The sequence below is a fragment of the Rhinatrema bivittatum genome, chromosome 7 (genome assembly GCF_901001135.1).
Source record: "Rhinatrema bivittatum chromosome 7, aRhiBiv1.1, whole genome shotgun sequence".
In the NCBI taxonomy this organism is placed as follows: Eukaryota; Metazoa; Chordata; class Amphibia; order Gymnophiona; family Rhinatrematidae; genus Rhinatrema; species Rhinatrema bivittatum.
Window position 1 is genome coordinate 55,088,746 of NC_042621.1, and position 27,321 is coordinate 55,116,066.

Genomic DNA, 27,321 nt, shown 5'->3' on the forward strand with positions numbered 1-27,321 from the left:
TTTTTTTTAACCTTTTGGTTCCTCCGATATTAAGTCTAAGGATGTACAGAAAACTAGCATTTTCTGCTTTTCTGTACACGTTTTAGGGCTGCTTCAGAACTTAATGCCTGCCCTTGGGCAGGCGCTAATTTCTGAGCGCAAAATGTGCATATCGGGCGCACATTTTTTTTCTGTATCCTAGGTGAATAACTAATAGCCTCCATCAACATGCATTTGCATGTGATGAGCGCTATTAGTTTCAGGGGGGTTTGGATATGCTAAACCCCTTATTGTATAAGGGGTAGTGGACGCACGTGCATCCAACCGTGGGTAAAACAGTGCGCTCAGCTGAGCACATGTTACTGTATCGGCCAGACAGTTGTTCAAACCCTCAATTATTAGCTACTTACTGTTGACCATCTCTGATCTGTTAGTCATCATAGTTATCCATACACCCCTGACAAGCTACACATACATACACACACACACGTGTATATAAAAGTTATAAATAAAAATAAAGCAAACAATCTTCACAATTTAATTCAAGCTTATGTTAAAACATTTAAGAAGTTGGGTTTCTGATATTAGGTGTTTTTACAATGTGCATGTTGATGGTTTTCAGCCAAAAACTGTATCATTGGAATATTTTGGTTCATTTGAAGAGACAATACTCTGTTAATAAACAGTGATGGACTGTTTCATACAACGTGGCCACGGTACATTTGCACCTTGACTATCTCCTGCTGAGGTCTGCATGAGTGCATGTGCTCTGAAAATCCCCTGCATAATCTCTGTAAGCCCCGACACCACACTGTGCATGTACTCAGCATTTCCTCCTCGGCTGGAAATCAGCCATTTAACTAGAAAATATATGAAACCCTCTACTTCCAAAGGACACATGGAAGGATATCTGAATTTCAATTGCAGAAGCTAGAACCTAAAGAGATGTAAACATAAATAAGAGAATTAGAGCCGACTGTTGCAATGTGCTTCATCTTTCGGGTCCGTAATAAGAGGAGAAATGTGCTTATAATTTGGCACAATGTTCATATACACAATGACCTGGTGATCTTGATGCTCTATTCTGTGAAGCTTGCTATCTTTCTTCCTAAGATCTTCTCTCTTTTTATCTACTGACAGGATTGGCATCTCTCCTGTCCAGTCCGGTTCTTCGGGATACAGCTCGTCACCTGGAAAACAACATAGTAGTGTTAAGTCTGGTAAATACTTGTGCCAAAAGGGCTCCATTTAATAATACAATGCCCTTCAGCCTATAAAGATCAGGTGGTGAAGGATGTCTCACAATCAGGCAGTAAAACATGTGGGAGAGCCGGCGCTCCGAGTTGAGCGCCCGCTGTACGACGCGCGCCAAGGCACTTCTCCTGGGCGCGCGATTCTCTATTTAAATTAGGTGTCGCGCTAATAAGGAGGCGCTAGGGACAACAGCACGTCCCTAGCGCTTCCTTAGCGGAAGTGGCGCCTGTCAGCGAGTCCAACAACAGACGCTTAATTCTACTGGCGTAGGTTGTCGAACCTGCTGACAGCCAAGGGTTCGGAAAACGGACGCCGGCAAAATTGAGCATCCTGTTTTCGAACCCGCCAACTGGCGGGCAGATTTTTTTTTTTTTTTTACTGCCTCCGATTTAATATCGCTATGATATTAAGTCGGAGGGTGTACAGAAAAGCAGTTTTTTTTCTGCTTTTCTGTACATTTTCCTGGTGTTAATTTCTGAGAGTAAAATGTGCAGCTTGGTAGGGGTAATGATAGCGCGTCTAAAACGCGTGGCCAAACGGGGGCTAAACGGTGCACTCGGCCGAGCGCACCGTTCTGTATCGGCCGGAATCAAATGAACTTTCCTCCCCCTTTCTCTGAGTTTTGGTTTGATTCATGAGATCATTCTGGATATTAAAAAAAAAAAAAAAAAGCAGCGAACATCATAAAAGTGCCAAGCTGGGTCACACTCTGTTTCCGACAGTGGCCAGGCCAGGTCATTTGCAAGAACCTGTCAGATCCCAAGAGAGTACGCTAGTAAATAATATCAATCTCCTCAGAAGAATCCACTTTCTTCACTGTACATCTGCTATAGCTGATACTGAATACTTATTTTGAGGTATTTACTTTGGATTTTTTGCACTCTAATACTTGCCAGGTTCTTATGGCCTGGATTGGCCACTGTTGGAAACAAGATGCTGGGCTTGATGGACCCTTGGTCTGACCCAGTATGGCATGGTCTTATGTTCTTAGCTTTACATTCTCCTTATCGTTCCAATTAAACATCAGTTTTCCAGCAGTTTCAAACTTTAGATATCATTCAAAGGATAGCAAAAGCAGACAAAGCCATCTGACATCAAGAAAGCTTGGCATTTTATAGGCTAATGGGGGCTTGTCCTGAACATTTTGTACTTTTCATTACTGAACTGATAGGTTACACATAATTAACATGAAATTCAAAGCTGCCAACCAGCAGCCAGTGATTAGCATACAGACTCTCCCAAGTAAATGTGAATGAATGAACTTTCGGGCCGATTCAGTATGGTGCGCTCGGCCGAGCGCACCTTTAGCCTTGGTTTGGCTGCGTGTCTTTGACGCGCTATTTTTACCCCTTATTCAGTAAGGGGTAATAGCGCGTCAAAAACGCGCTGCCAACCCCCCCGAAACTAATAGCGCCCGCAACATGCAAATCATGTTGATGGGCCTATTAGTTATTCCCGCGCGATACAGAAAGTAACGCCTACCCAAAGGCAGAAGTTAATTTCAGCGGCACCGGGGAAGTGTACAGAAAAGCAGAAAAAAGCTGCTTTTCTGTACAGCCTCCAACTTAATATCATAGCAATATTAAGTCGGAGGCCCCAAAATTAAAAAAAATTTTTAATCTGCCCGCGGCCCGGAAGACGGACGCTCAATTTAGGCGGCGTCCGTTTTCTGAACCCGTGGCTGTCAACAGCTTAGAGAACAGACGCCAGTAAAATTGAGCATCGGCCGTCAAACCCACTGACAGCCGGCGCTTCTGTCAAAAAGGAGGCGCTAGGGATGCGCTAGTGTCCCTAGCACCTCCTTTTACCGCGGGCCCTCATTTAAATACTCAATTGCGCACCCAGGAGAGTGGTCTGGGCGCACGTCGGGAGAGCGGGTGCTCGCCTCAGAGCACCGGCTCTCCCGCAGTTTTTAACTGCATCAGCCTGTTTGTAAATGCTGGATGGTTTTCTGCAAATCTTGATTCCTGTTTGGCCACAGCTGAAATCCTGGCTCCTGAGTAGTTAAACACACCTTGATGTTTTTCCATTCTTCAGTTTGAAAATCCAAGTTTTGTACGAAACAAGATTTTGGATTGCTACCAAAGAATTTTAAACTATTGTCAGTGCCTTAAACTGGAATGTAATAAAAGCAATGGCATAGAAGGGAAGTGAGGTTAGAAGAACAGGGCAGTTGCTGGACAAAACCAGTGTCCCAGGCAAGTGCTGCTCCCTGCATATCCCTTCCATTTTGTGTTTCAGTGCTTCTAGATCAGTTCAAAATAGTGGCATGGCATCCCCTTTCCTGCTTTGGCACCCAGGGCGGTGTCATTCTTGCTCATTCATTGTGATGACCCGGCAGAGGACACCAAGTATGCCTAATGCTTGACCCAGCTATGGACTTGTAAAGTTTTGCTACATTATACAAAAATAATTTAATATTTCTTAGCATCCACTCAGATGAATCCAGAACAAATGGGTTATGCACCTCTACGAGCAGATAGAGCAAACTGACATCACAGTATATAAACCCCTGCAGTGACATCAGCCTGCCAGAATTCTCTGTCTCCAGCAGATGGTGGATGTGCATCTCCCCATTGGGGATTGCTTCAATTTGAGAAGAAGAAATAAGGAAAATTATTTCGACTCACTCTCCTGCGGTGATACCAAATGGTCCCTCCCCCAGTTGAGAATTCCTGAGATAATGTCCGTGGTCCCTCAGAGGTGGCAGGTTTTTCAGCCAGCGTGGACTTTGCTGTTTAAGTAGCTGAAAGGCAGCAGGTGCAGGACGCCGAGCGAGGCAATGATGGCACATGCCCTCTCTTCCTACCCCCCACGCAGCCAGAGACAGTCTTTGTACTCAGCCAGGTAAGGCTGAGCTCAGGTAAGTTTAAAAAATATATATAACAGAGATCGAGAAGGAGGTGTTTTTTGTGTAGGGCCTTCCTCCTATCCCCGGTCTCCGTGCTCAGCGCATCTTTCCAACGTTGGTCCTGCTCCATGGTCAGTCTAGCGGGTTGAGCAGCCTCTATAGGCTAGGCTCCGCTCTTAGTTTTTTTTGCTGCGCGACGCATGGTAGGCCTCAATTGCATTTTGCACGCTTTCTTTAGATTGCCCTCTACAGGATTGTTGGTTCGGTGTGTGCGTCTAGCTATGTGTCCAAGTTGTGTGTCCAGTTTTTGGACACTTGGGCGGGCCTAGTAGTCTGTGCGTCCAAGTTAAGCAGCGCCTTAAGTGGCTGTGTGCTTACTTGTGTGTGCACCTTGAGCTTTGCTGTGGGCTCAAGTTTTTTGCAGGCACATAGCAGTATCTCCAGGCACATGTCCTACCTGGCTGATCATTGAACAGATTATACCTCAGTCCTGCTGACCAGTGAGCATCTTACCTAAATGCAGCTTCTGAAAGTTTAAAAAGATTGTCTTTTCTATTTTCCTAGGATATGTTGCTTTTCTCTGTATGCCGAATCTGTTCATGTGTGTGGCTGCATCGTTGAGTTCTGAATAGAGATAGTAGAATTCAGCTCTGATACTAACTGCCTGCTGAATGGCTGAAAGCTAAAGTGGGGAAGAAGATAAAAACTCTGTTTTTTACTGTTTCTTTTGTTTTGAGGTTGCTGGAATTCTTACACATACATTCTAGGTGGAATTATATTTGCTAGTTATTATTCTAATTTCCAAGTCTGTTTATTTAAGTGGGGAATTGAAAGTACTAGCTTCTGCTAGAGATTTGGAGGTGCTTTGAAACTATTTTGAAACTACTGCACAGCTGGAGGTAGCCAGAAATCTAGTTTGAACCTGTTTCTTCAGGCACAAGTCCTACCTGGCTGATCACTGAGCAGATTATACCTCAGTCCTGCTGAGCAGTGAGCATCTTACCCGAGTGCAGCTTCTGCCATGGTGAAAAGTCTAAAATGTTCTAATTATTAGTAATCTCAACTGTTTAGTTCCCTCCCTACCCACCCACCTCTGAGTTTACTTTTCTTATATAGTCTTCCTGCACTCCTAGTTAATTAGCTTCAATTACTTCTTCCTCCATTACACAGTAGTTCCTTACAGCTCGTATAATAATAAACTGTCACATTGCTTGTAAAATTGTTTTTCAAATTTGACCTATGAATCTTTTCCAGCTAACACTAATACTTTTAGTCTTTACTTCAAAAACCTAATAAAAATCCTTGCTAGAGCCTACATTTTACCTTACCTTATTTATATGATTTAAGGAATAAGTGATAAATTAAACAAAATGTCTTTCATTCAATGCAACAATTGTGATGCTTATGTCCCAAGGCCTATCATTTGGAGAATCAAAGGTTGTCCCTTTTGCCTTCAGTTGTCTGCAATTAAAATGGAGCTGCTTCATCTAAGGGAGGAATTGTCTAGATTTCAACTACACTCTTCTTCCTTGAGCCACTCAGTACCTCTCACCCATCTCCCACTGAGGTTTCAGAAACCCAAGAAAAAATGGTTTACAGTGGGCTCAAGACATGTGACAGACAGACACCCACTCTTCCCAATTTTACAGCATTCTGTGCATCAACCCCCACTCCCAAAGAGATGTCAGACATCCAGAATTCAAAAACCCAGGAACAATTGGATAAGTGAGTTCTGGCAGAATAAGGCCTGTGATGAAGAGTCACCTACTCTCCCCACTGCTACTCCTACGTAATGCTTTCTCTGCATTGGAGAACAAAGAAACCTCAGCAATAGATTTTGAAGGGATTTCTAAAAGTGAAGTCACCCAATGCTCCTAGAAGCCCTGCAACAGAACCAAATGTCATAAAAGAAAGCTGCTTCTGCTGGGAGATTCAGTCATCAGAGGAACCAATTTGAGAGTACTTTTTGATGGTGACACAAGAGTTAAATGCATTCCAAGAACCTCAGCTAGCAGAAATACAAACCAGATAGTCCAAGTCATTGAAGATGAAAGTAGGAACTTTGATATCAGTGTTAGCATTCATCTGGGGACCAATAACCCAAAAGAAATGGTATCCATGAAGTACAAAAAGATTTCCAAAATCTATGCAAGATGATAAGACACACTGCAAAGACTACTGCCTTTTCGGAAGTATTAGCTGTTCATGGAAAGGGAAATGAGAAACTATGCCATACAGATCATTTCAATTCCTGGCTCAAAACCTGGAATACAGAAAATTGTTTTGGATACACTGGAGGCTGGGGTTGTGTATGGAGCAGTAAAAGGCTACATGGTAAGGATGACCTACATTTGTCTGTAGCAGGAAGGAGAATGCTAAGTGAGAAATTCAGATCATATATTATCAGACACTTAAACTAAAGAATGGGGGTAGCAAGAGATGGCCAATGAAGTGGACATGTCACCCCTGAGCAATACAGGAAGTGGGAGGAGAAAATAAATCAATCAGCTGAAAAAGCAGAAAAGGTGCCTAGGAAATGCAATAAATCAAGGGAGAAAAATTGGAAAGCTATGACGAGTGCTCATTGTTTGGGCAATAAAATCCCAGACCTGCAGGCCCTAATGGAGGAGGCAGACTTGGACATTGTTGCTGTTACAGAGACATGGTTCACGGATTCTAATGATTGGGATATGACCATACAGGCTATAACTTGTTAAGGAAGGACAGAAAAGGGGGAGGAGAAGCTCTTTATGTCAAAAACAATATCCAAGCTACGGAAGGTGGGGTAGAGAAGAAGCATTATGGGCCATTCTAAAAAAAAAAAAAAAAAAAAAAGAGATGGTGCATCCATTTTTATTGGTGTGGTTTACAGGCCTCCAACTCAAATGGAAGAACTAGACAGAGATCTCAAAGACATCCAAAAGGTGGGAAAGAAGTATTGATTGTTGGTGACTTTAATCTGCAGGATGCAGACTGGCAAATCCCTTCTGCAGAATCCACCAGAAGTAGAGAGATAGTGGATGCCCTGAAAGGGGCTCTTTTCAAACAAATGAAAATGGAACCCACAAGGGAGAGAGTTCTACTCAACCTTGAGCTCACTAACAGGGATAATATCTACTGTCCAGATGGATGCCCACCTCAGCACCAGTGATCATTAAATGGTATGGTTTGACATCGCAAACAGGATACGGAGAAGTCACACGAAGACCCGAGTTTCACATTTCAAAAATATGGACTTTGTCAAAATGGGGAAATACTTGGAGTACAACTAGAAGACTGGGAGAAAATGGGAGAGGTGGACCAAACTAAAAGTAGCAATTATAAAACCAACAAATCTATATGTTAGAAAAGTAAACAAAAGTAAGAGAAATAAGAAACCGATCTGGTTCTCAAAGGAGGTGGCTAACATAACAAAATAGCAAAAAAAGCAGCATTCAAGAAATATAAAGGATCCCAAAAAGAAGAACTGAGGGAGACAAAAACTGAAGGAGACAAAAAAAAGTAATCAAGAAAGCAAAAAGGCAGAAGAAAGGATTGCCAAAGAGGTAAAGCAAGGCGACAAAACATTTTTCAAATGCATCAGAGAGAAGAGAAAGGTCCAAAAAGGTATAGTGAAATTGAAAGGTGACAAGGATCAATATGTGGAGAGAGACAAAGAAATGGCAGAAATATTAAACAAATAATTTAGTTCGGTGTTCACTAAAGAAAACCCTGGAGAAGGACTGTTGCTGGTAGACAAGACTGTGGATGTAGTAGACTAAACTCCGTTTACGGAAGAGAATGTATGGTAAGAGCTAGGAAAACTGAAAGTGGACAAAGCCATGGGGCCTGATGAGTTTCATCCCAGAATACTGAGGGAGCTCAGAGATGTACCGGCGGGTCTGCTGCGTGACCTGTTCAATAGATCCCTGTAAACGGGAGCGGTGCCGAGTGATTGGAGAAGAGTGGTGGTGGTCCCGCTTCAAAAGAATGGGAGCAGAGAGGAGATTGAAAACTACAGGCCAGTTAGCCTCACCTCGGAGGTCGGAAAATTAATGGAGACTCTGCTGAAGGAAAGGATAGTGAGCTATCTACAATCTGGTGGTTTGCTCAATCTGAGACAACATGGATTCACCCGGAGAAGGTCCTGTCAGATGAATCTGATTGATTTTTTTGATTGGGTGACTAGAGAATTGGATCAGGGAAGAGCACTCGATGTGATTTACTTGGATTTTAGTAAAACTTTTTTTTTTTAATTTATATTTTATTAAGCTTTTATATATTATGACATAACCTGTCAAGATACAATATGGATATCTATTTTCATACAGCATTAAATGATTTAAGCTAGTGCAACAGAGAACAACATCTGCAAAGTTCCACATAGTAATAATTATATAAAGAAATATGTAAAATGTATCCATAGATATCCTTTTTACTATGAAATAAACAGTAATCCGTCTTATACAGTATGAGCTTAAGTTATACAGGAAATATTTAGCAAACCTTTTGATACAGTCCCACATAAAAGACTCATGAATAAAATGAGAAGCTTGGGAGTAAGCACCAAGGTGGTGGCATGGATTACAAACTGCTTGACACATAGAAGACAGCGTGTGATGGTAAATGGAAGCTGCTCTGAAGAGAAATTGGTGATAAGTAGAGTGCAACAAGCATTGGTGTTGGGACCAGTTCTGTTCAATATCTTTGTGAGCGACATTGAGGAAGGGATAGAAGGTAAAGTTTGTCTATTTGTGGATGATATAAGATCTGCAACAAAGCAATCTGAAGATGGCGAAGCAATGTGTCAAAGCAACAGCAAAAGCCAGAAGAATATTGGGCTGCAATGAGAGAGGAATAACCTGTAAGAAAAAGGAGGTGATAATTCCCTTGTACAGGTCATTGGTGAGGCCTCACCTGGTGTACTGTGTTCAGTTCTGGAGGCTCTATCTCAAAAGGGACAGAGACCGGATGAAGGCAGTCCAGAGAAGGGTGACCAAAATGGTAGGTGATCTACATCAAATGACTTATGAGGAGAGGTTGAAGATCCTAAATATGTATACCCTGGAGGAGAGTAGGTGCAGGGAACATATAATACAGACCTTCAGATACCAGAAAGGTTTTAATGATGTACAATCAATGAAAAACCTTTTCCATTGGAAAGAAATCAGTAGAACTAGGGGTCACGAAATGAAACTCCAGGGAGGACGACTCAATCAAATCAATGTCAGGAAATATTTCTTCATGGAGAGGGTGGTGGATGCCTGGAATGCCCTTACGGAGGAGGTGGTGAAGACAAAAACAGTGAAAGATTTCAAAAGGGCATGGGATAAGCACTGTAGATCCCTTAAGGCTACTGGATAGGAATGAAGAAAAGAGTGCATGGGGGTAACTTGCTGGTATGGCGGTTACTTCCCTTAACCAATAAGCCTTCATATTCTTGATGCAACTCCATCATTGCTCTCTGCTTCAATTGAAAGAGGTAAAGGGGCATTGGACTCAACAGCAACCAGCAAGGGCCCTGACTTTGACAATCTGAGAAACTGATAATTATAAAGGTGACTTGTATGGCGCAGTAAATACTACCATAAGCTTGCTGGGCAGACTGGATGGACCATTTGTTCCTTTACTGGCGTCATTTCTATGTTTATCCTAGGGACGCCTAGGCATGAGACGCGTAAGGGTTGGATGCCTAAGGTGAAATTGCCTAATTCGTCCTAGATGAATGCACATCCCTAGTATTTACAACAAATTGTATTGTCTTTTGATATATAAACATTTGTAATGTTTACATGTATGTTTTGAGCTCATCCATATAATTCAGTGTAATGCCATAATATTTTGGGATGTGAATGATCATCATATGCTATAACAGTGATTTAGTATATGTACAAAAGCTGGATATAGGCAGGGAGACATCTATATCTGATTGTCAAACCTATGCATGCATATAGGGACATAATGCATGGTTGTTCGATGTGCTGTAATTAACATTATCAAGGTGTTCTTTATTAATATTGTTTGAAACAAGTAAAATAAAAGATTTGCTTTTAATTGTTACCATATCATCTACATAAGTGCTCTTCCTCCATTCCTTTGGAGTGTGTGTGTGTGTGTGTGTGTGTGTGTGTGTGTGTGTGTGTGTGTAAACACAAATCCAAAATAGAAAAAAAATCTTTTAACAACCAGTCCCTACCCAATACACATATAATGTCACTACTGCAGGAACCCCAAAAAATATTTGTTATGTATAATAAAAATAAAAGATAACAAAAAGTATTCAAACAATCTAAGAACACTTATTATTCCTTAAAAAGTACATAAAACAATTATTTTTTACAATAGATGATGTGCGTTTTTTTGTAATTCAGCAGATAAAGCTTCCCCGTGGGGGTGATATCTCTTTAGCGCTGAGTCGCAGGGAACAGGAATGTAGATATAATAGGCATACATGCCAGCCTCAAGGTCTAAATATGGCTACTGAGTGGGAGGCTTTTTTTTTTTTTTAATATCCTCCCCTTTAAGGAAATTGATTCTTGCTTGTTCTCTGAGTGAGTGAAAAACCCGGATGGTGTGGGGGGTATTTAAATTCTAGAGTTCAACAGCGGCGTTCCGCCTCCATTTTCAGAGAGAAAATGAAGGTGTTGGGTAAGATCTGCACGGATAAATGACTTTTATATTTTTTTTTTACTGTTTATGTAAAGAGTTTGATGATTACATTCCAAAGAGGTTATATTTGTAATGAATCTATGTATGGAAAGTTTGTTTTTCAGAAATGTATGCAATCCTAAATTTATGGATGAATGTGCGGGTAGGTTGTGAGTATGTACTATTCTGTTTTTCAAACATGGGGTGGTTTATAATGTTTTGGGTGAATGTGAGAGATTGACTTTAATGTTTTTTTGATAGGTGCTGTTTAAGTGGTTATGCTCCCCCTGATGAAGCCGCTTTTGCGATGAAACATCTAGGCCTATACGTTGGGGTAGAAGATCTACCTAATGACACCGTTGAGGTAGAAGATATTTGTAGAAGACTTCGCTACTTTAAAGTTTGAAAACTCCTTGCATCAAGAGACTCTGTTATCTTGTAAACTTGGACAATTTGTGCACCAGTTGATAGCTGGTGGATGAAAGATTGTGGAGAGGAAATCCATTTGCAACGTTATGTTTCCTTAATGCTGTGAACAGAAGAGTTTGTGATTTTCTGAATATCAGTCCACAGTAACTGGATATTTAAAATTTGTAAAAAAAAAAATTGTTTTATGTACTTTTTAAGGAATGATAAGTGTTCTTAGATTGTTAAAATACTTTGTTATATATAATAAAAATAAAAGAAAAACATTTTTTGAGGTTCCCTCAACAGTGACATATTATATATATATATATTATATATATACAAGCCGTTAAGCCCGTTAAAACGGGCTACATCCCTCTGTCTCTCACCTCCCCCTCATTCTCTCTCCCCTACCTCCCTCCCACCCACTCACCCACTCCTCCCCAGCCTCCCTCTCCTCTCACTCAGTCCCTCCCTCCCACTCAGTCTCACTCACTCCCTCCCCCTCTCTCCCTCTCACTCACACTCAGTCCCACTCACTCTCCCTCAGTCCCGCTCACTCCCCCTCACTCAGTCCCTCCCCCTCACTCAATCCCTCCCTCTCACTCAGTCACTCCCTCCCACTCTCTCTCTTCGTCCCTCCCACTTAGTCCGTCCCTCCCTCCCTCTCTCTCTCTCTCCTCCCTCCCTCGCTACTGGCCGCTGCCGCTACCGCCGCCGCCCGCCACCCGCCACCGCCGCTCGCCACCGCCGCCACTGCCGCCCGCCGCTACCGCCTCCGCTGCCGCCCGCTACCGCCGCCCGCTGCCGCTACCGCCGCCGCCCACCACCGCTGCCGCTACCGCCGCCGCTGCCGCCCGCTACCGCCGCCGCTACCGCCCGCTGCCGCTGCTACCACCGCTGCCGCCATGTTTTTTGGTTTTTTTTGACGCTGCCTAAGACTGACGTGCTCGCCCGCACATGCGCAGTAGAGCTGCTCTCTACTGCGCATTTGCGGGCACGTCGGTCAAGCTTCATTTATCTAGTTAGATATATATATATATATATATATATTATATATATATATACATATATACATACATACATACACACACACACCCCCCCCTCCATCTGTTGGTAGAGGCGCACAACCCACTTGTCCTGGATTCATCTGACAGTCCTAATGAAAAGGAAATTATCAGGTAAGTAGTAATTTCTCATTAAGTTTATAAGCTTCCACTTTAGGTACTACAAATATTATCTGGTGGTTGTAGGCAAAACCTTTTCAACAGTTATTGTTATTTAAAGCACCATTTAATCCTGGCTAGTCAATGGTCATAACCTGGTTGGGATGAAAGGCTTTCTGTGAGAGTTAACTATTTTCTCCGGAATTTAATGGTCTCGTTCTCTCTCTTGAATGCTGACTGCCATGTTAGCCCCTCCTAGTGCCAGGAGCATCTGGGGACAAGCAAGGCCCTGAAAAGAACTAGCAGGAGGTTGGATCATCACCATAGGAAAAAAAATGAATGCTCCCCAAAATCTATGCAGAAACATGCTTAGTTTCTCCTTGATATGGTGCATCTCTTAAATAATAGTGTCATTTGGGATATGATCATTCTGTGCCCGTTTGTCTATTAATTATGTTGAAAATCTTATGTGTTCTATATTCTCTCTATATGTACAGCAATGTGTACCCTAATGCCATTTTATAAATAATAATGAGATAGAGAAATACAGCCTATTTTGCACCCAGGGAGGAGTACTACAACATAGCCCTCTGGTCAGCCAGCCAAAAGGCTACATGTAATTATATTGTTTTGGGAAATCAAATCAATCATCAATATAGATATTATAATACATACAAATAATACGCTTAGGCAGTGGGGTCTGTCTCTTGATGACCAGCAGGGGGTGCATGCGTACGCTGATGAAGTTCACACCTGCATGGCTCTGGTGGCCGCACAAGCTGGAAGGAGGGTCAGGCATGGCCAGAGGACTCAGGAGAATAGGCGACGTCGGCCTATAACAGCAGGTCGCACGAGCCACCAGATGGAGCAACGACCCAGGGCGGCTCAATGGGACTATTGTCTGGGTCAGCTGTGGGAGACAGGGGCAGTAGCAGGACAGGGGACGCGGAACACCGGCATGGTCAGGCTGAGGGAGCAAGTGCAGGGGGTCGGACAGGGATGGTGGGAGGAGCCCTGAACAAATCCTCCTTCCTCAGCAAATGTTTTGCGGGGGTCTGCTAGTACTATCATTACTGAAGAATACAACAGTCATATTTTATATACAGGTTGCACAGTGGCAGAACAGACTGAATTTTCTGTTTTGTTTTTGAAGGAAACACTTTTTATTTTCCGTGAAATGGCAAACCTTGTTCTCGTTTGTTTCACGCCAACCCGCATGGTAAAGATGGGGGTTTTTTTTTTCCCTGTACCTGGTAAGAGCTGCATAAAACCATCGGACGCGATCAGGATGACAGGCAGCCAGCGTTCACACCCTTCCGAAGCTCGGTCAATGTTAAACCTGTGCAGCTCGCTCAGGGAAGAAAAGTGGCACATCCTGCTTAACTCGTAGAACTGAGGCGGTGCAAGCCGTATCTTCTGAGCCCTCCACAACTCAATTGCTTCAGGGGGAGTCAACCACTGGAGGAGGGGAAGAAAACAGCTGAAATTAATCGATCACCGTAAGATTTTCTTTAGCTTTCCAAGTACAATTCCTTGTAGCCCCACCCCCACCCTTCCAAATCCTACTGAAAGGTGTCTCATTATCCGAGCTGGATCTTTTGCATGGATGTGCTGAGGTTCCTGGAGCATTCTGACCTCAGTGAGTGTCGGGCTACACACATCGCAAGCTAATCTGCTTTGTGGCTTTTGTAAAAAGAAAAGGATTTAACTGGCAAGTGCCCAATAAACATAATACTTTCTATTTTTATCCTATCTTCATTCTTTTTTGGCCTGGTGGTTTTCCTTCTGCTCTTCCAGCTCAATCGGAATCAATGTCTACCCCTTCCCCGCCATTATATAACTCTCGGCTCGTCCAGTCCTCAGCCAGAGACTACAGCTCTTCGATCCTGAAACAAATGCACCCCGAGTCTGGCTAGTAGGGGGCCACCTTTTGGGCAATAGCTGACACTCCCCTCTCTCCTAGGGGCGGGGAATGCTCCCTCCACGGAATCCCCATCCTCTGAGCAGCCCGAGGAACACAAGCCAACTTGGGAATCGAACCCCCCTCCTTCTGTAGCCCAGCCACACACAGCACTGCCACTGTGCTGATTCAACGTATGTTATATCTAATGTGTCAATCAGGTGAAGGACGACGGCAGTTCCACAGCAAAGTGAAAACTGGGCGCACGGAGAATCGGGTATAAGCAAGAGAGCAGAGCTCTGTGATGTACACGGGTTAAGGTCTTAGCGTCTAACCGCTGACCAAAACATCCATTTGTTAAAATGCTCCACTGCAGTTGCCACATGGTATGTTCCAGAGTTCTTCCTTTAAATTTTCTGCTCAACTAATGTGAAAAAAGGACACTACTATGATCAAGACTTGTATGAGCTGCCCTGACCGCTGTCCACGCAGACGATGCAAATGACCCTCCTTGCCTCGCTGCCAGCTGGTCAGGAACAAGCACAGAGCCTGGCACTTGCGGTAATTTCTCACACTGTTCCTCCACAGATAACCGCCTGTCCCATGCCCCCACCCGGGGGCATAGGAATCATTCTATATACACAGGAGGCATTTTAAATACAGGCTGGCACAAATTTCATGCAAAGCTCCTCTTTGTACTGTATAGCACAGCGCTGTTTCATTCTTGCCCTCTGTGTCTGGCTGCCTACTTTCTCCCCTTCTCTAGGCTGTTCCTCATAATGTGAGGAATCTACCTCGTCACAACTGAACGCAGTAATAGTATTCCTCCAAATAAGGGACTTCCTGCCTTTCCTACAGTGATGGAATTTCTAATTCCTTTAACTAATGAATTTGTATGCACCATCGCATGCACTGCAGAGCCAGCAGAGGGTCGCCAATCTAGGACTGCCAACTGGCTCCAGAATTTCAGGACAGGTTGATCCAGTCCTACTTTTACCCTTTTGCCTGCAGGGACTTGCAGTTCTGACTTCCTTATTGCGTTTGCTAAAGAAAAGCAAGACTACAAGTCCCTGCATGCAGTGGGGGTAAGACCAGGACCGGATCAACCTGTCCTGAAAATCTGGAGCTAGTTGGCAGCCCTTCACCTGTAGAGGACATGTTTATAAATTACTGTGATGAATATCTGTTAGGACTATGAGGACATGTCTGTTTTTATAGTGCTCTAAATTACCTTAAAAGAAGTAATCTCTTTCTGATCATCTATGGTGTGTGGCTTCTCTTCTAAGCAGCAAATGAAAAAAGCAGTGTCGTAGCGTCTTTTCTTCTCATTTTGAGAAATAGCAGGAGTCAGCCAGTTTCCCCATTCGTGCAGTGCCCAGATGTTGGGCATGCATCCCAGCTCTGTACACATCTGAAGAAAATGCGCAGGGTCGCTCTGAACCTTCAGCCTCCATCTGGCGAGCTCCTCGTGATCGTAATCCGCCACCTTCGTGAGGGGTTGACTGGAATTCGTGTCACAGCTCTCCGGAACAACCAGCAAAATCCCCGACTCTTCAAAGGTTTCCCTGATGGCGCAGATGCGGAAGGCCACCTCCCCGGGAACCAACGACCCAAACTTGGTCCTGTCGGTTAAAAATATTGGGCACCTGGTGCTCAGATCCTGCTTGACCAACGGAAGACCAAAGTTCGGCTTCTGGGCATGCGATTTAAACACGTTCAGCCACCTATTGGAAAAATCTGCTGCGTCCACGAGGCCGCCTGGAAAGACGTGGGCATTGGGCAAGAAGCTGCTCATAGGGCTGCGCTGAAGCAAAAGAGTTCTGTAATCAAAAGTGTTTTGGGGCAGCCGGGTCTGCACCTCCAAACCGGACCCGTGGCTGTGCTTCAACACCGCTTGCGCACCTCTGAGTGCTGCTGCCACAATCAGCGAGGCGGCTTCTCTCCAGTGCGTTAATGTCACGTTCATCTTGGATCTCTCTCTTCCTTTTTACAGGCCGGTTCTGCTTCTCCGATACTTTTCTGCCCGCCGCATCCCTGTTGCTTGGGGATTTTTTTTTTCTTCACTTTGTAGGACTCTCCATCACCACAAAGAGTCAGCAGAGCTCTGTGGAAGTGCATATAAAAAAAAAAAGCAAAATGACTGTGCTTATGCTGGACAGCAATTCCCTACATGTCGCCTCGTTTCCACCCACAATACACATTTTAAAAATCAACCTTTCATAACAATTAAATGTGCATTATATTAATTTATAGCTAAGGCAGTTTATCCGTTAGACAAAAACAGCAGCAAAAATCTTCTAGGATCTCTATAAAAAAAACAATGTTTCATCATCAGATAGGATACATTTCATGAAAAGAAAATCACTGTATGCTCAATTCACCCAAAATAATTGTGCCATCTGAATATTAAATGGGGAGAAATAGGTTTTGCCAAATAGCAACTGATAGCACAAAAAAAAAAAGGAGCTTACTCAGATTGTATTCTGCATGAAAAAAAATGTATTTGGCGTGGACCAAAAAGAAAGAAGTTACCATAGGTGCTCAATTTTGTTTTTTTCCCCTCTAACAGCAAACTGCGCTCTCTCAGATGCATACGCATTTGGATTTGTCTCCAGCAGCTCTAACATAAAATATATTTACTGCCGCTTAAGAGTAGTACAAGTCTGCAGCCTTTAACATTTTCCTGTGGCTTATGGGGAAAACAATCCAGCTCCAAAGCCTCTCTTGCCTTACACTATCAGATAATACAACAAATAAAACTGGTATAGCAAACCGCCTGCCCCCCTATTTTTAAACATTGGCTAAAATGTTTTCTTGCCCAGGCCATTGTTAAAGCATCAGTGCTGCTTTTCCTGCCAGGGATTTTATTGGCTTTATTCTTTTATTCTTTTTTTTTTTAATTTATCAAATGCCTTTCCAATTATAGGTCAAAAGCAGTTTATAACATATTTATAAGTAACTAAAAAAAAAAAAGAGATCACAGATACAATAACAGTAGATTTTGTTAATGTTTTCTGTTATCAATGAAAGAAAAACAAAAAATATCAAGACCAAATAAGATTAGTAAAGAAACCTTATTACATTAATAAAAACAATGCAGACTATCCTCACAGTAAAAGCTAATACCAATAAGACAACTAAAAACCTTAACGGTAAAAAAATTTCAATTCACAAAACAGATACAGAACATAAACTAAACCAACCCTTCTGTAATCAAAAGTAAAACAGCTGAAAAACTACAGGACGAGCTGCGAGAGGTCGGCCACCACTTCCTGTCAGCTTGCTTATCGCCGTTTCCTCAGGCCAATGCAATAAAACCGGAGTTAAAACCCACACTAATTTTTATCCTGGATTTTCTTATACTCACTCAGTAAAAAAAACAAAAAAAACAAACCACCATCAGCACAGTGCAGTAACTAATGAGTATGCAAATACTCATTAGTTATTAGTTATTGTTTTGTTATTAATGTTATCTTTTCTGTTCCTATTATAATCATATGACAATTGTAAAGCCTGTTGCTAAGTTCTGTTCCCTGTAAACCGACGAGATGTTCCCAACGTTCGTCGGTATATAAAAGATATTAAATAAAATAAATAAATAAATAGACCGCGAGTGAAAAAAAGGTGTGCTAAATGGAAAAGTGTGCTAAAAATGTGAGTACATGTGAAACTCTGGCCTAAAAACATGAATAATGTAGAAAAGGGCGGTAAAAACAGGCGTAAGCAAGTCTGGCACCTCAGACTGCTATACTGTTATTGGTTGGAAAGTGTGATCAGCTATAGGTACCCAACCAATAGAGCTTACGCTTCGATTTTACTTGCCATAATGGCCTTGCTTACAAGATTATGCCCACAGTTCAGCTGCAGGTGCCTGCCCTATAGGGTCTGCACTTTCATTCTTGCCCCTGGCCCCCAACAATCCTAAAGCCACCAGCGATGGTACCCACCCCCAGTAGCTGAATTAAGCATTTAATCAGTCTTGGCTCAGAAAAAAAAAAAAAGATGATTCAATTTAAAATGACCAGCCAGCATCAGATATCCGCAGAGAAGCTGGCGTAGGCCAGAGTTTTCATGACAGTCTCAAGGCTCGTCATGCTGATAGTCTTGGGTTTCAGGAAAAGCAAGAAAACCTGTAAACTAGAGGTGCACACCCCAGAGAGCTTACACTTTGATTTTACTTAAATGCTTCCTATGAATGGGATGTCGAGGGGGTGGGAGTGAGAGCAACATGGCGGCAAACAATCTCACCCACTATGCTCAGGCTGCCAGCTATTTCATAAAAAGCAATACTTCATCTCCTACCACCGTGTCCACTGCTGGGGATTCTTTCCTGAGCATTTCATTAGGGCTCATATTTCCCGACAGAAATGCCTTTAAAATAATGACTGGTCCATTCCACCTCCTACAGCCACTGTACGAGATGAGCCGTTGGCAAGAAAATGCAAGGCACAGAGAAGCCTGAAAAAAAAAAAGCTGGTATGGCATATCCACAATCAGAGGATCAATAGTATTTCTAATTGCTTCATAGAGAGACAGAATTAGAGATGTGCATTCATTTTAGACGAATTAGATCATTTCAAGAAATTGTCTAATTTGTCCTGTTTCGGGAGCGCCCCAAAATGAACAATAATTTGCCGAAATTTGGGACAAATTGGAATTTCGAGTTAACGCTCACTAACTATAGTGAGTGCATGCTAACTGAAAATGTGAAATACGAAATAAACCCAAAACCCCGAAACGTGGGAAAAACGAAGTACGAACCAATATATAAAATGATACACATCTCTAGGCAGAATTGCCATGAAGCTCGGTGTATACCTCTGGATCATATCTGTCTCCAGTAACCCCAGCAGTGTCGTCCTTGGGCGAAATGCCCTTCTGCACATAGCTCAAGCCAGGGCAGCCCGACCATCTCGCTCTCAATCTCTCTTCTTCGTTCTGCAGCTGCTGCTCTAATTCTTACATTTACTCGCAAATGGTACAGAAGCAACTTGAAAAGGTGCAACGAAAATCAAGCTGGCATGCAGAGAAGCAGCTAGACACTACCACACTGGGCACAGCCGCCAACATAGACCCGGGAATTCAATTTCCAGAGTTAAAAAAAAAAAGTGTGGGCACCAAGCAGTCTGACCTTTAACGCACCTCCCTGCACAGCTAATATCTTCCTTACATGGGATTTGCATGTATCCATGTTAGTGAAGGACTCCGGGCCTGTGCTGGAACAGGTGGTTAATACAGGGGGAGAGAGGGTAGGGTTGATTTTTATTCACTGGGGGTGAGAGTGGCATAGGATGTTACCCTCATGCAAAGTGGCAACGTGTTAACTCTATCTTCGCTCTTCTTTTTTGTTAAAATACTTACCAGATGATTTGTTGGGGGTGGGTTGGGAGTTGCTGAGGATGGTGAATCTGTCATTGAGTGAGGGCAGCTTGCCAGCTGAATTGAAGCAATTTCACCTCTTTGAAAAAGCACACATTGAATAAGGATAGTTGTGTTGGTTATAGATCTTTGTTGGCCAAAATCATTGAAAAAGTTGTCTGTTTAAAGTTGACTCAATATTTTGGAGGAGGGAGGTGGCCTGAACGAGTGCCAGTCTGGTTTTAGGAAGGATTATAGCACAGAGACTGTACTTGAAGCAGTGAATGATGCTATTTTATGATTCAGGGATAGAGGAGATTCAGGTTTTGTTTTGTTTTTTAATTTTATTGGATATATCAAGTGCATTTTTATCAGGAGACTGTGAAATTTGATTGGAATGCTGTCGGGAGTTGGGTATGGGTGGACAGGTTTTAAAATGGATTTCCTCCTTTCTATCCGAGAGATCAGCTGTGCTATGAGTTAGGGGCGCTTTGCCTGCTCCATTAACTGGTTTAAGGAAAAGGGGACGGTTTTGGAGTTGCCATGGGTGCCCCCCCACGTGGGTGGCTATTCTCCACTCGGTCACTGCGATGGTCTTTTTAAAAAACGCCTTTGGCCTACCATGATGACTGTAATGTCCATCTCCAAACTGCACCCCCACCCCCCTTCCTCTCTTATAATCTCAACTTACATTTCCCCACCGGTCACACCTTCGCTTCATCGTTCTCTCTCTCACACGATCAGTCACACCTCCCTCGTGCCTCCATTCTCCATGCCAACCCGGCAATATCGAAAACAGTTCACTCACACTGATAAAAAAAACAGGACAATCGAGCGCACAGACATCTTCAGGTCCCATCACGTAATCAGAGGAGGATGCAACAAGAGGAAGGAAACGGCGCGTAATGGCAACATCTGTGTAAACTGGAGAGAAATTCTCAAGCACACGCGGCAACGTTAAAGTCCTTAATCGCAGATTGCTCCTTTTTTTTTCCTTTTCTTTTTCAATGCTCCGCTTTCAAGGCCGATAAGCCTCACAAACCAGCTGCATGTCGACTACGTGCAAAACCCTTTCCACGACCAACAAACGAGAGAGGAAGATTTAAGTGAAGTGACAACATTGATTTATTGAGAAACTGTTTTGCTACAAGTATAAGAGGGGCAGAAAAAGGCAGGAAAAAGCTTATGCAGAAAGTTACCAAGGGAAGCCTATCTACATTTTCCAGCGCGGCTAATATGATTAAAGAGTCTACTTTGGGCCGGCTCTGTGATTCCATAGCGATCCTCCGCACTGCCATGCATGGGATTTGGGTTCTAGTTCTGCCTCAAGTCTTCCACTCCCCGGGCAAGATGGGGATGCTGCAAAGGCGTCCTTCACAGCCCCTGGTGGGGGGGGGGGGGGGGGGGGGCGGAGGGGAACATAAGCATTTAAGAAATGCCATACTGGGTCAGACCAAAGGTCCGTCGAGCCCAGCATCCTGTCTCTGACTGCGGCCAACCCCAGTCACAAGAACCTGGGTAGGATCCCCAAAGAATCGGCCCAATCCTTCCTGCTCACAACAACCAGGGATAAGCAGCAGCTTTCCCAAGCCTACATGGCTAATTGGGAGGTTTATGCACTTTCCCACCCGAAACTTGTCTAAACCCTTTTCAAACCCAGCTACCATTAATCGTTTTCACCACATCTTCTGGCAACAAAGTCCACGGTTTAACTGTACGCCGAGTGAAAAAAATACATTCTCACATTTGTTCTAAATGCGTAACCTGTTAGCGTCATGGAGTGTCCCTAGTCCTAATACTATTAGAAAGTGTAGCCAGCCATACCCAATTTACCCATTCCTCATGATTCTATAGACCTCTGTCTTATCTCCTCTCAGCCGTCTCCCTTCTCCAGGCTGAACAGCCCTAACCTGTTTAGTGTTTCTTCATAGGGTAGCTGTTTCACCCCCTTTACGACTGCCTCTCTTCTATGCACCTTTGCCTGCTCTGCTTTATCTTTTTTCAGAAGGGGCGCGCAGAACCGCACACAAGGTGAAGTCGCACCAGGGATCGATACAGAGGCATTATGACATTTTCCGTTCCTTTCCTATTCGCTTTTTTTTGACCGCTGCTGCCATACGCCGAATCCCAGTACTCCCACAACGGCAGCTCCTAGTGGCCAGATATAGGACCCGTATCTGCAAGGCTCCAGAAGGACTCCTGGTGCATGGCACCCGTCCAGAGAAGGTTGCTGCAATGACTGGGCTAAGCGAACTGAGAGCAGGTATGAAAGAGGAGAAAAGAAAATCCCCAGGTAGCTGCGAAGGAAGGCTCATTGTACTGGATCCCAGCCCATTATGAATGAGCTGGAGACCATAAGGGGGAGGAAGAGGAGGAAACTGCCAGGCCAAAAACTATACATATATGTTTTTTTCAGATACTGGCAAATTTTTCAGTCGGACAAAACTTGGTTAAATGAAACTTCCCAGATGCCGATTTTCTCATACAGAAGGGGGATGTGTTTAAGAGGCAAAGTGATTACAGAAGATCACTTGGGGAACAGTAAGGGATGCGCTTTTTGATAAACAAGGGAAGAAGAAATGATATTTATTTTATTTATTTATTTAAAAACTTTTTTATACCGGCATTCGTAGGACACATCATGTCGGTTTACAAATAACTGAGAAGGAAAGGAAATTACATTGAACAGGGGAGGGGGTTAACTGGATGATATACCAAAGTACAGGAGAGGAGAGTCAACAGGCAGCGTTACAACTATTTGCATTCGGTTAGGATTGGATATGCAAAATGAACTAATATACAGGCAGCGTTACAACTATTTGCATTCGGTTAGGATTAGAGATGCAAAATGAATTAATATACAAAGTTAATTGGCATGTGCACTTGATACACTTAGCGTATGAAACTTATTTACAGTAAGACACAGCACTTGATACACTTAGCATATGAAACTTATTTACAGTAATACAGGGGCAAGTGCACGTGAGTACGATTGGAATCTGGTGGGGGGGGTAGGGAGAGAGGGAAAGGGGGTGAGGGGTAAGGAGAGGAGGGGGTAGAGGGAACCGGGTAAATGGGGTGAGAGTATTTTCAGGGAGAGATTGTTAGTGGGGTGGGGGGCGAGGTAGGGGGAGGCTGGGGGCACTAGGGGGCACTAGGGGAGGGAGCAGGGGGGGTGTAAGGATGGTAGGAGGGGGTGGAGAGATGGGGAAAAAGGGAGGGAGCGGGGGGGGTTCTGGGATGGTAAGATGCAGTCAGGGGAAAGTAAATAGTCTAGATTGGGAAACATGTGGTTCAAGGAGGACAATGGTTAGGATTGGGTGGAGTTGGGGTATGCTTGTTTAAAGAGCCATGTCTTGATTCCTTTTTTGAAATGGCTCAGGGACGGTTCTAAGCGGAGCTTGACAGGTAGGGAATTCCAGAGGGTAGGGCCCGCAATGGAGAAGGCTCTATCTCTAGTAGCGGTAAGGTGCCCAATTTTGAGTGAGGGGGTTTGGAGAGTGCCAGCAAGGGAGTTTCTAGTGGGGCGATTAGCTTGGCGGAATTGTGGCATGTCTTCAAGCCAGGGTGAATTGTTGTTGTATAATGTGTTGTGGAGGATGGTAAGTGTTTTATATTGGGAACGGAAAGTGATGGGGAGCCAATGGAGATCTTGGAGTATGGGAGTGATGTGGTCAGTTTTTCTGGTGTTTGTTAAGATTCTTGCCATGGAATTTTGAAGGATTTGAAGGGGTTTAATGGTAGAGGAAGGGAGGCCTAAGAGAAGGGAATTGCAGTAGTCGAGTTTGGTTAGTATGGTGGTTTGCATAACTGTGCGGAAGTCATGGGCGTGGAGAAGGGGCTTCAGTTTTTTGAGGATTTGTAGTTTGTAGAAGCCCCCTTTTAAAAATGATTTAATGTGGGCTTTGAAGCTGAGTTGATTGTCTAGGGTGACTCCTAAATCTCTGACACTGGACGGTAGTGTGTGGGCTTGTGAGGAGTTGAGAATCTTTTGGTGGATTAAGTTGAGAGGTTGGTTTGCTAAGATGAGGATTTCAGTTTTCGAGGTGTTAAGTGCTAGGTGGAGATTGGAGAGGAGAGAGTTGATGGATGTCAGGCATATTTCCCAGTATTGAAGGGTTTCGTTGATGGACTTTTGAATTGGAATAAGTATTTGTACGTCATCTGCGTACAAGAAGAATTTTAGACCTAGTTTAGAGAGCAGGTGGCAGAGAGGGAGTAGGTAAATATTGAAGAGGGTGGAAGATAGAGAGGAGCCTTGGGGTACCCCTTGTGTGAGGGGAATGTGTGCGGATTCAAAATTATCAAGCTTGACTAAGTATTTACGGTGGTCAAGGTATGAGGAGAACCAGGATAAGGCTGTGTTTGAGATGCCTATCTCTGCTAAGCGTGATATTAGGATTTGATGATTTACGGTATCGAAGGCGGCTGAGATATCGAGAAGGGCAAGTATATATGATTGGCCGTGGTCCATGCCTTTAAGGATGGTATCCGTTATTGCGAGGAGTTTTTCGGTGCTTCGGTCCTTACGAAAACCAAATTGGGTGGGGTGTAGGATATTGTTTTCTTCTAGGAAATCTGTGAGTTGGGTGTTAACCACTTTCTCCATGATTTTGGATATGAAGGGAAGATTGGAAATGGGCCTGTAGTTTGCAGGGTCATTGTGGTCGAGGGTGGGTTTCTTTAGTAGAGGCTTCACGATGGCGAGTTTAAGTGGGTCACAATTGTTCCAAAAGTAGTAGTAACACGATCGCGTTGATCGTTTTCACCATCCTGCTAGCGGGAAGCAACATAGATTGTGTAACTTGTGATATTTACTTAAATGTCCCCATGCTTTGCTTTATGTAGAGGAAATCAGAAAATTAAAAAGAAGAATTATTGGGCCAGCTGGGCGGCTCAAGTGGCAAGCGCCGTGCACTGCCACGCGGAAGGATCTCAGAGTCGCGTCAGCCATGGAGGCAGAGAAATTCACGCTGGTTGCTTAAGAGTGACACTTGCTGTCTGGATTCGGGAGGGGGGGAGGGGGTCAACCAATCGCAGAGTTCCAGAAGGAGCCACGGTGTCTGGCCCCCAGCTCTGGACTACTGCAATGATCAGTTTAGGTAGGGTGGGGGCATAAAAATAGGGGAAAATGTCATCTCCAAGTCATTGCAAATAAAGGCTCCTGATGCCAGATCTGAGCCCTGCTTCCTACTGTGCTGGAAGTACAAAGGCACAGGAGGAAAACGTCAGGTCAAATAAAAAAAATATATATTTACTGAACACAAACGCATAATTAGAATGGTAAAGAACCTCCATCTGTGGCATTTCAAAATAAATGTTCCATGAAACCTGAAAAAAGAAAGCACACTCACTGTTTAGGTCAATTAAAGCCCCAATTTTTATTCTAAAAAGAACAATGTTGGGCCGGGCCAGCAGTTCTCGCAGGAGGTCCCTGGTGCGATCCCCAGGCTGGCCGGGGATCCTGCTGAGGCAGCACTCAGCCCCTGGAGGGGGAGGGAAAGGAGGGAGTCAGTCATAGTCATTGCTCAAGCGATCGGATTCAGGCCCCCAAGATTGCAGGGTTCTTGAGGAAGCCCTGGTGCATAAGCTCCGGGCCCTGGACTTTCGCCGCAATCACCAGCCTAGGTATTTGTGGCGGAGGATTATAAAATAGAGGGGGGGAAATCCTTCCAGGTTGTTGCAGATGACGGGCTCATGGCAACAGGATCTCCGGAACAGGTTCCAATTGAGCTGCAGGCCCAAAGGAACAGGAGGAAACGGTTGGGGTAAAAAAAAAAAAAAAATCCCAAAAAACAACCCAACAAACAGGGTTAATACCACCCTTCATCATTATCACAGATTTCCTCCTTTTATTTTCTAAGTTGGGTGGCTCTATCCCATTGTGTTGGAGAGGATTCAGTTGCCATGGTTGTCTGAGACATATGTCGTGGGAATGTACTTTTTAAAAGATCTTCCATTTCAGCTACTGTCCTCAGGGTGACAGAGGTTGATTCTGCCTTTCCCATCCCCTTACTCACAGAGAAGGAAGAGAGCAGGCTGGTTCTGGCCACAGCCTGCAAGAACAAATGAAAGCTTCAGCAGCTGTTGCTGCTTCTGTCTTCTGCTGGCCGGGGAGCATAGAATTGGTGCCTCAGGGGGAGTAAGGGAGGCTACTTCCTCTCTGCTGCAAAGGAGAAGGAGGAGGGTCAAGGGGAATGGGCTCGAGGTCCACTAAGGGAAGCAGATTATATTTGGAGGACTGGAGGGAAAGTGGAGCAGGGTAGAGAGAAAAGGGGACACCCTGGAGATGAACACTAGGGGGAGGGGTCTAGAGATAGAGAAAAAGGGGTTCCCTTGGGTTGGGGGTTCTAAGCCTCAAGGATCACTGAGGTACTGAGGAGAGGATGGGGTAGAGGACCAGTGGAGGGATCACATGAGGAGGAAATGAGGACCACCAGGAGAGAGGGGCAGGGGGTAGAAGGAAAGCAGCGATTCTGGGGGATGAGCATTGATGGGAGAAGGTTGGCTGGGGATTTAGCACTGGCGAGGGAGAAGGATGCACTATGGACGGCTTGCCCGGGTGCAAAACTGGCTACTTATAGCTTTCTTTTGGAAAAGCCATCCTCAGTTGGACTTTCGGTATCTCGGTGTTGCTGCTGGAGCACTAGAGAAATGTATTCTCTCATTCCAGGGGAACCTGAGTAAGTAAATCCAACCGGATTTGCAATTCCTACCCGTCGTGGCTCTTCGTGATGTGTCCCTTTACTCCTGCTTAAAGTGGTGCCACTTATTTTCAGTTTGGTATTCACCTGTAACCTGGATAATAAATTGTTCAGTGATTTGTTAGACTTAATTTTTCGTGCCCGAGTAAATAAAGAGCCAGAAAAAAAAAAAAACAAGCGAAGTTAATGAACTAAAAGCCCCGCAGTGGCCACCTCTCTCCCTTTGCCCTTGAAACCCTCTTTCCTCATAAAGGTTCTCCAACTCCTGAATATTTCAAAGGGGAGATTACAAGTCAGCATCTGTAATGATATCGCATGAGACTTCTCTCGCCCGAAAGCTTTCAAAAGTTGGCACGCATGACAGCCCTGCTACGGCTGTTACTAAATGTCCTGACCAGCAGTCATCGGCCTCCCCCCGTCCCAATGCCGTTTACCTCTCACGTGCGCTCTCTGTTCCTCCCGCGAATTTCGGGATCCGATTTGCTGGTCATCATTAACACAGCCTGATTTTTAAAAAAGAGCCATCAACACGCATCCTCGCGTCTAAAAACACAGTATTACTCGGATTTCATAGCTAATACATTACCCAACAGCGGGCAGCCATGTTAGGTGAAACTAGACAATACTACAACCCCCATGATCCGATCGTGCTGACTACAACTCCCAGCATGCAAAGGGCCATAGGTGGATTAACCCCTTAGCTGCCTTAGTTCATAGAGATCCCGGCAGCCTGCACGAAATGAAACAAAGTCTAACAGTTCCGTCAGACAAAAAAAAAAAGTGCTGTAGATTGAGCAATCTCGAATTAACGAGGAATTGCCACTAGCAGAAAGAAACAGAGATAAAAAAAAAGTTTGTGAACAGTTTTTCCTTCCTCCGGTGGCTTGCTAACATTAGCTGCATTATCCCTCTACTGGCGAGCCTGGACGATTGTAGTCTTACCATAAAATGCCAAAAGGTCATTGAATCAATGGGAAAGCAGTGCACGCAGCAGATGGAGAGAGAGAGAGAAGTAAAGCATTCCGCAGAAAATGACAGAGCTGTGAAATCTGTCAGCAGTAACCATAGCAAGACTTC

The 27,321-nt window shown here is 44.0% G+C and overlaps 1 protein-coding gene across 3 annotated transcripts; it reads right to left on the bottom strand.

The window, feature by feature from the left end:
* Nucleotides 1-503: 503 nt before the first annotated feature.
* NUDT19 (nudix hydrolase 19) lies at nt 504-26,880 on the bottom strand. 3 transcript variants are annotated; one of them, XM_029608414.1, is made up of 5 exons: nt 26,679-26,880; nt 18,485-18,640; nt 15,414-16,286; nt 13,533-13,740; nt 504-1,169 (listed from the first exon to the last, which is right to left on the bottom strand). In XM_029608414.1, the coding sequence occupies exons 3-5, from the start codon at nt 16,146-16,148 to the stop codon at nt 946-948; spliced, it is 1,167 nt and encodes a 388-aa protein (XP_029464274.1). In that variant the 5' UTR covers nt 16,149-16,286; nt 18,485-18,640; nt 26,679-26,880; the 3' UTR covers nt 504-945. The 3 variants fall into 3 exon arrangements, with proteins under 3 accessions (XP_029464274.1, XP_029464273.1, XP_029464272.1); XM_029608413.1 differs by lacking the exon at nt 18,485-18,640 and adding an exon at nt 19,544-19,640; XM_029608412.1 differs by lacking the exon at nt 18,485-18,640.
* Between the last annotated feature and the right edge of the window lie 441 nt (nt 26,881-27,321).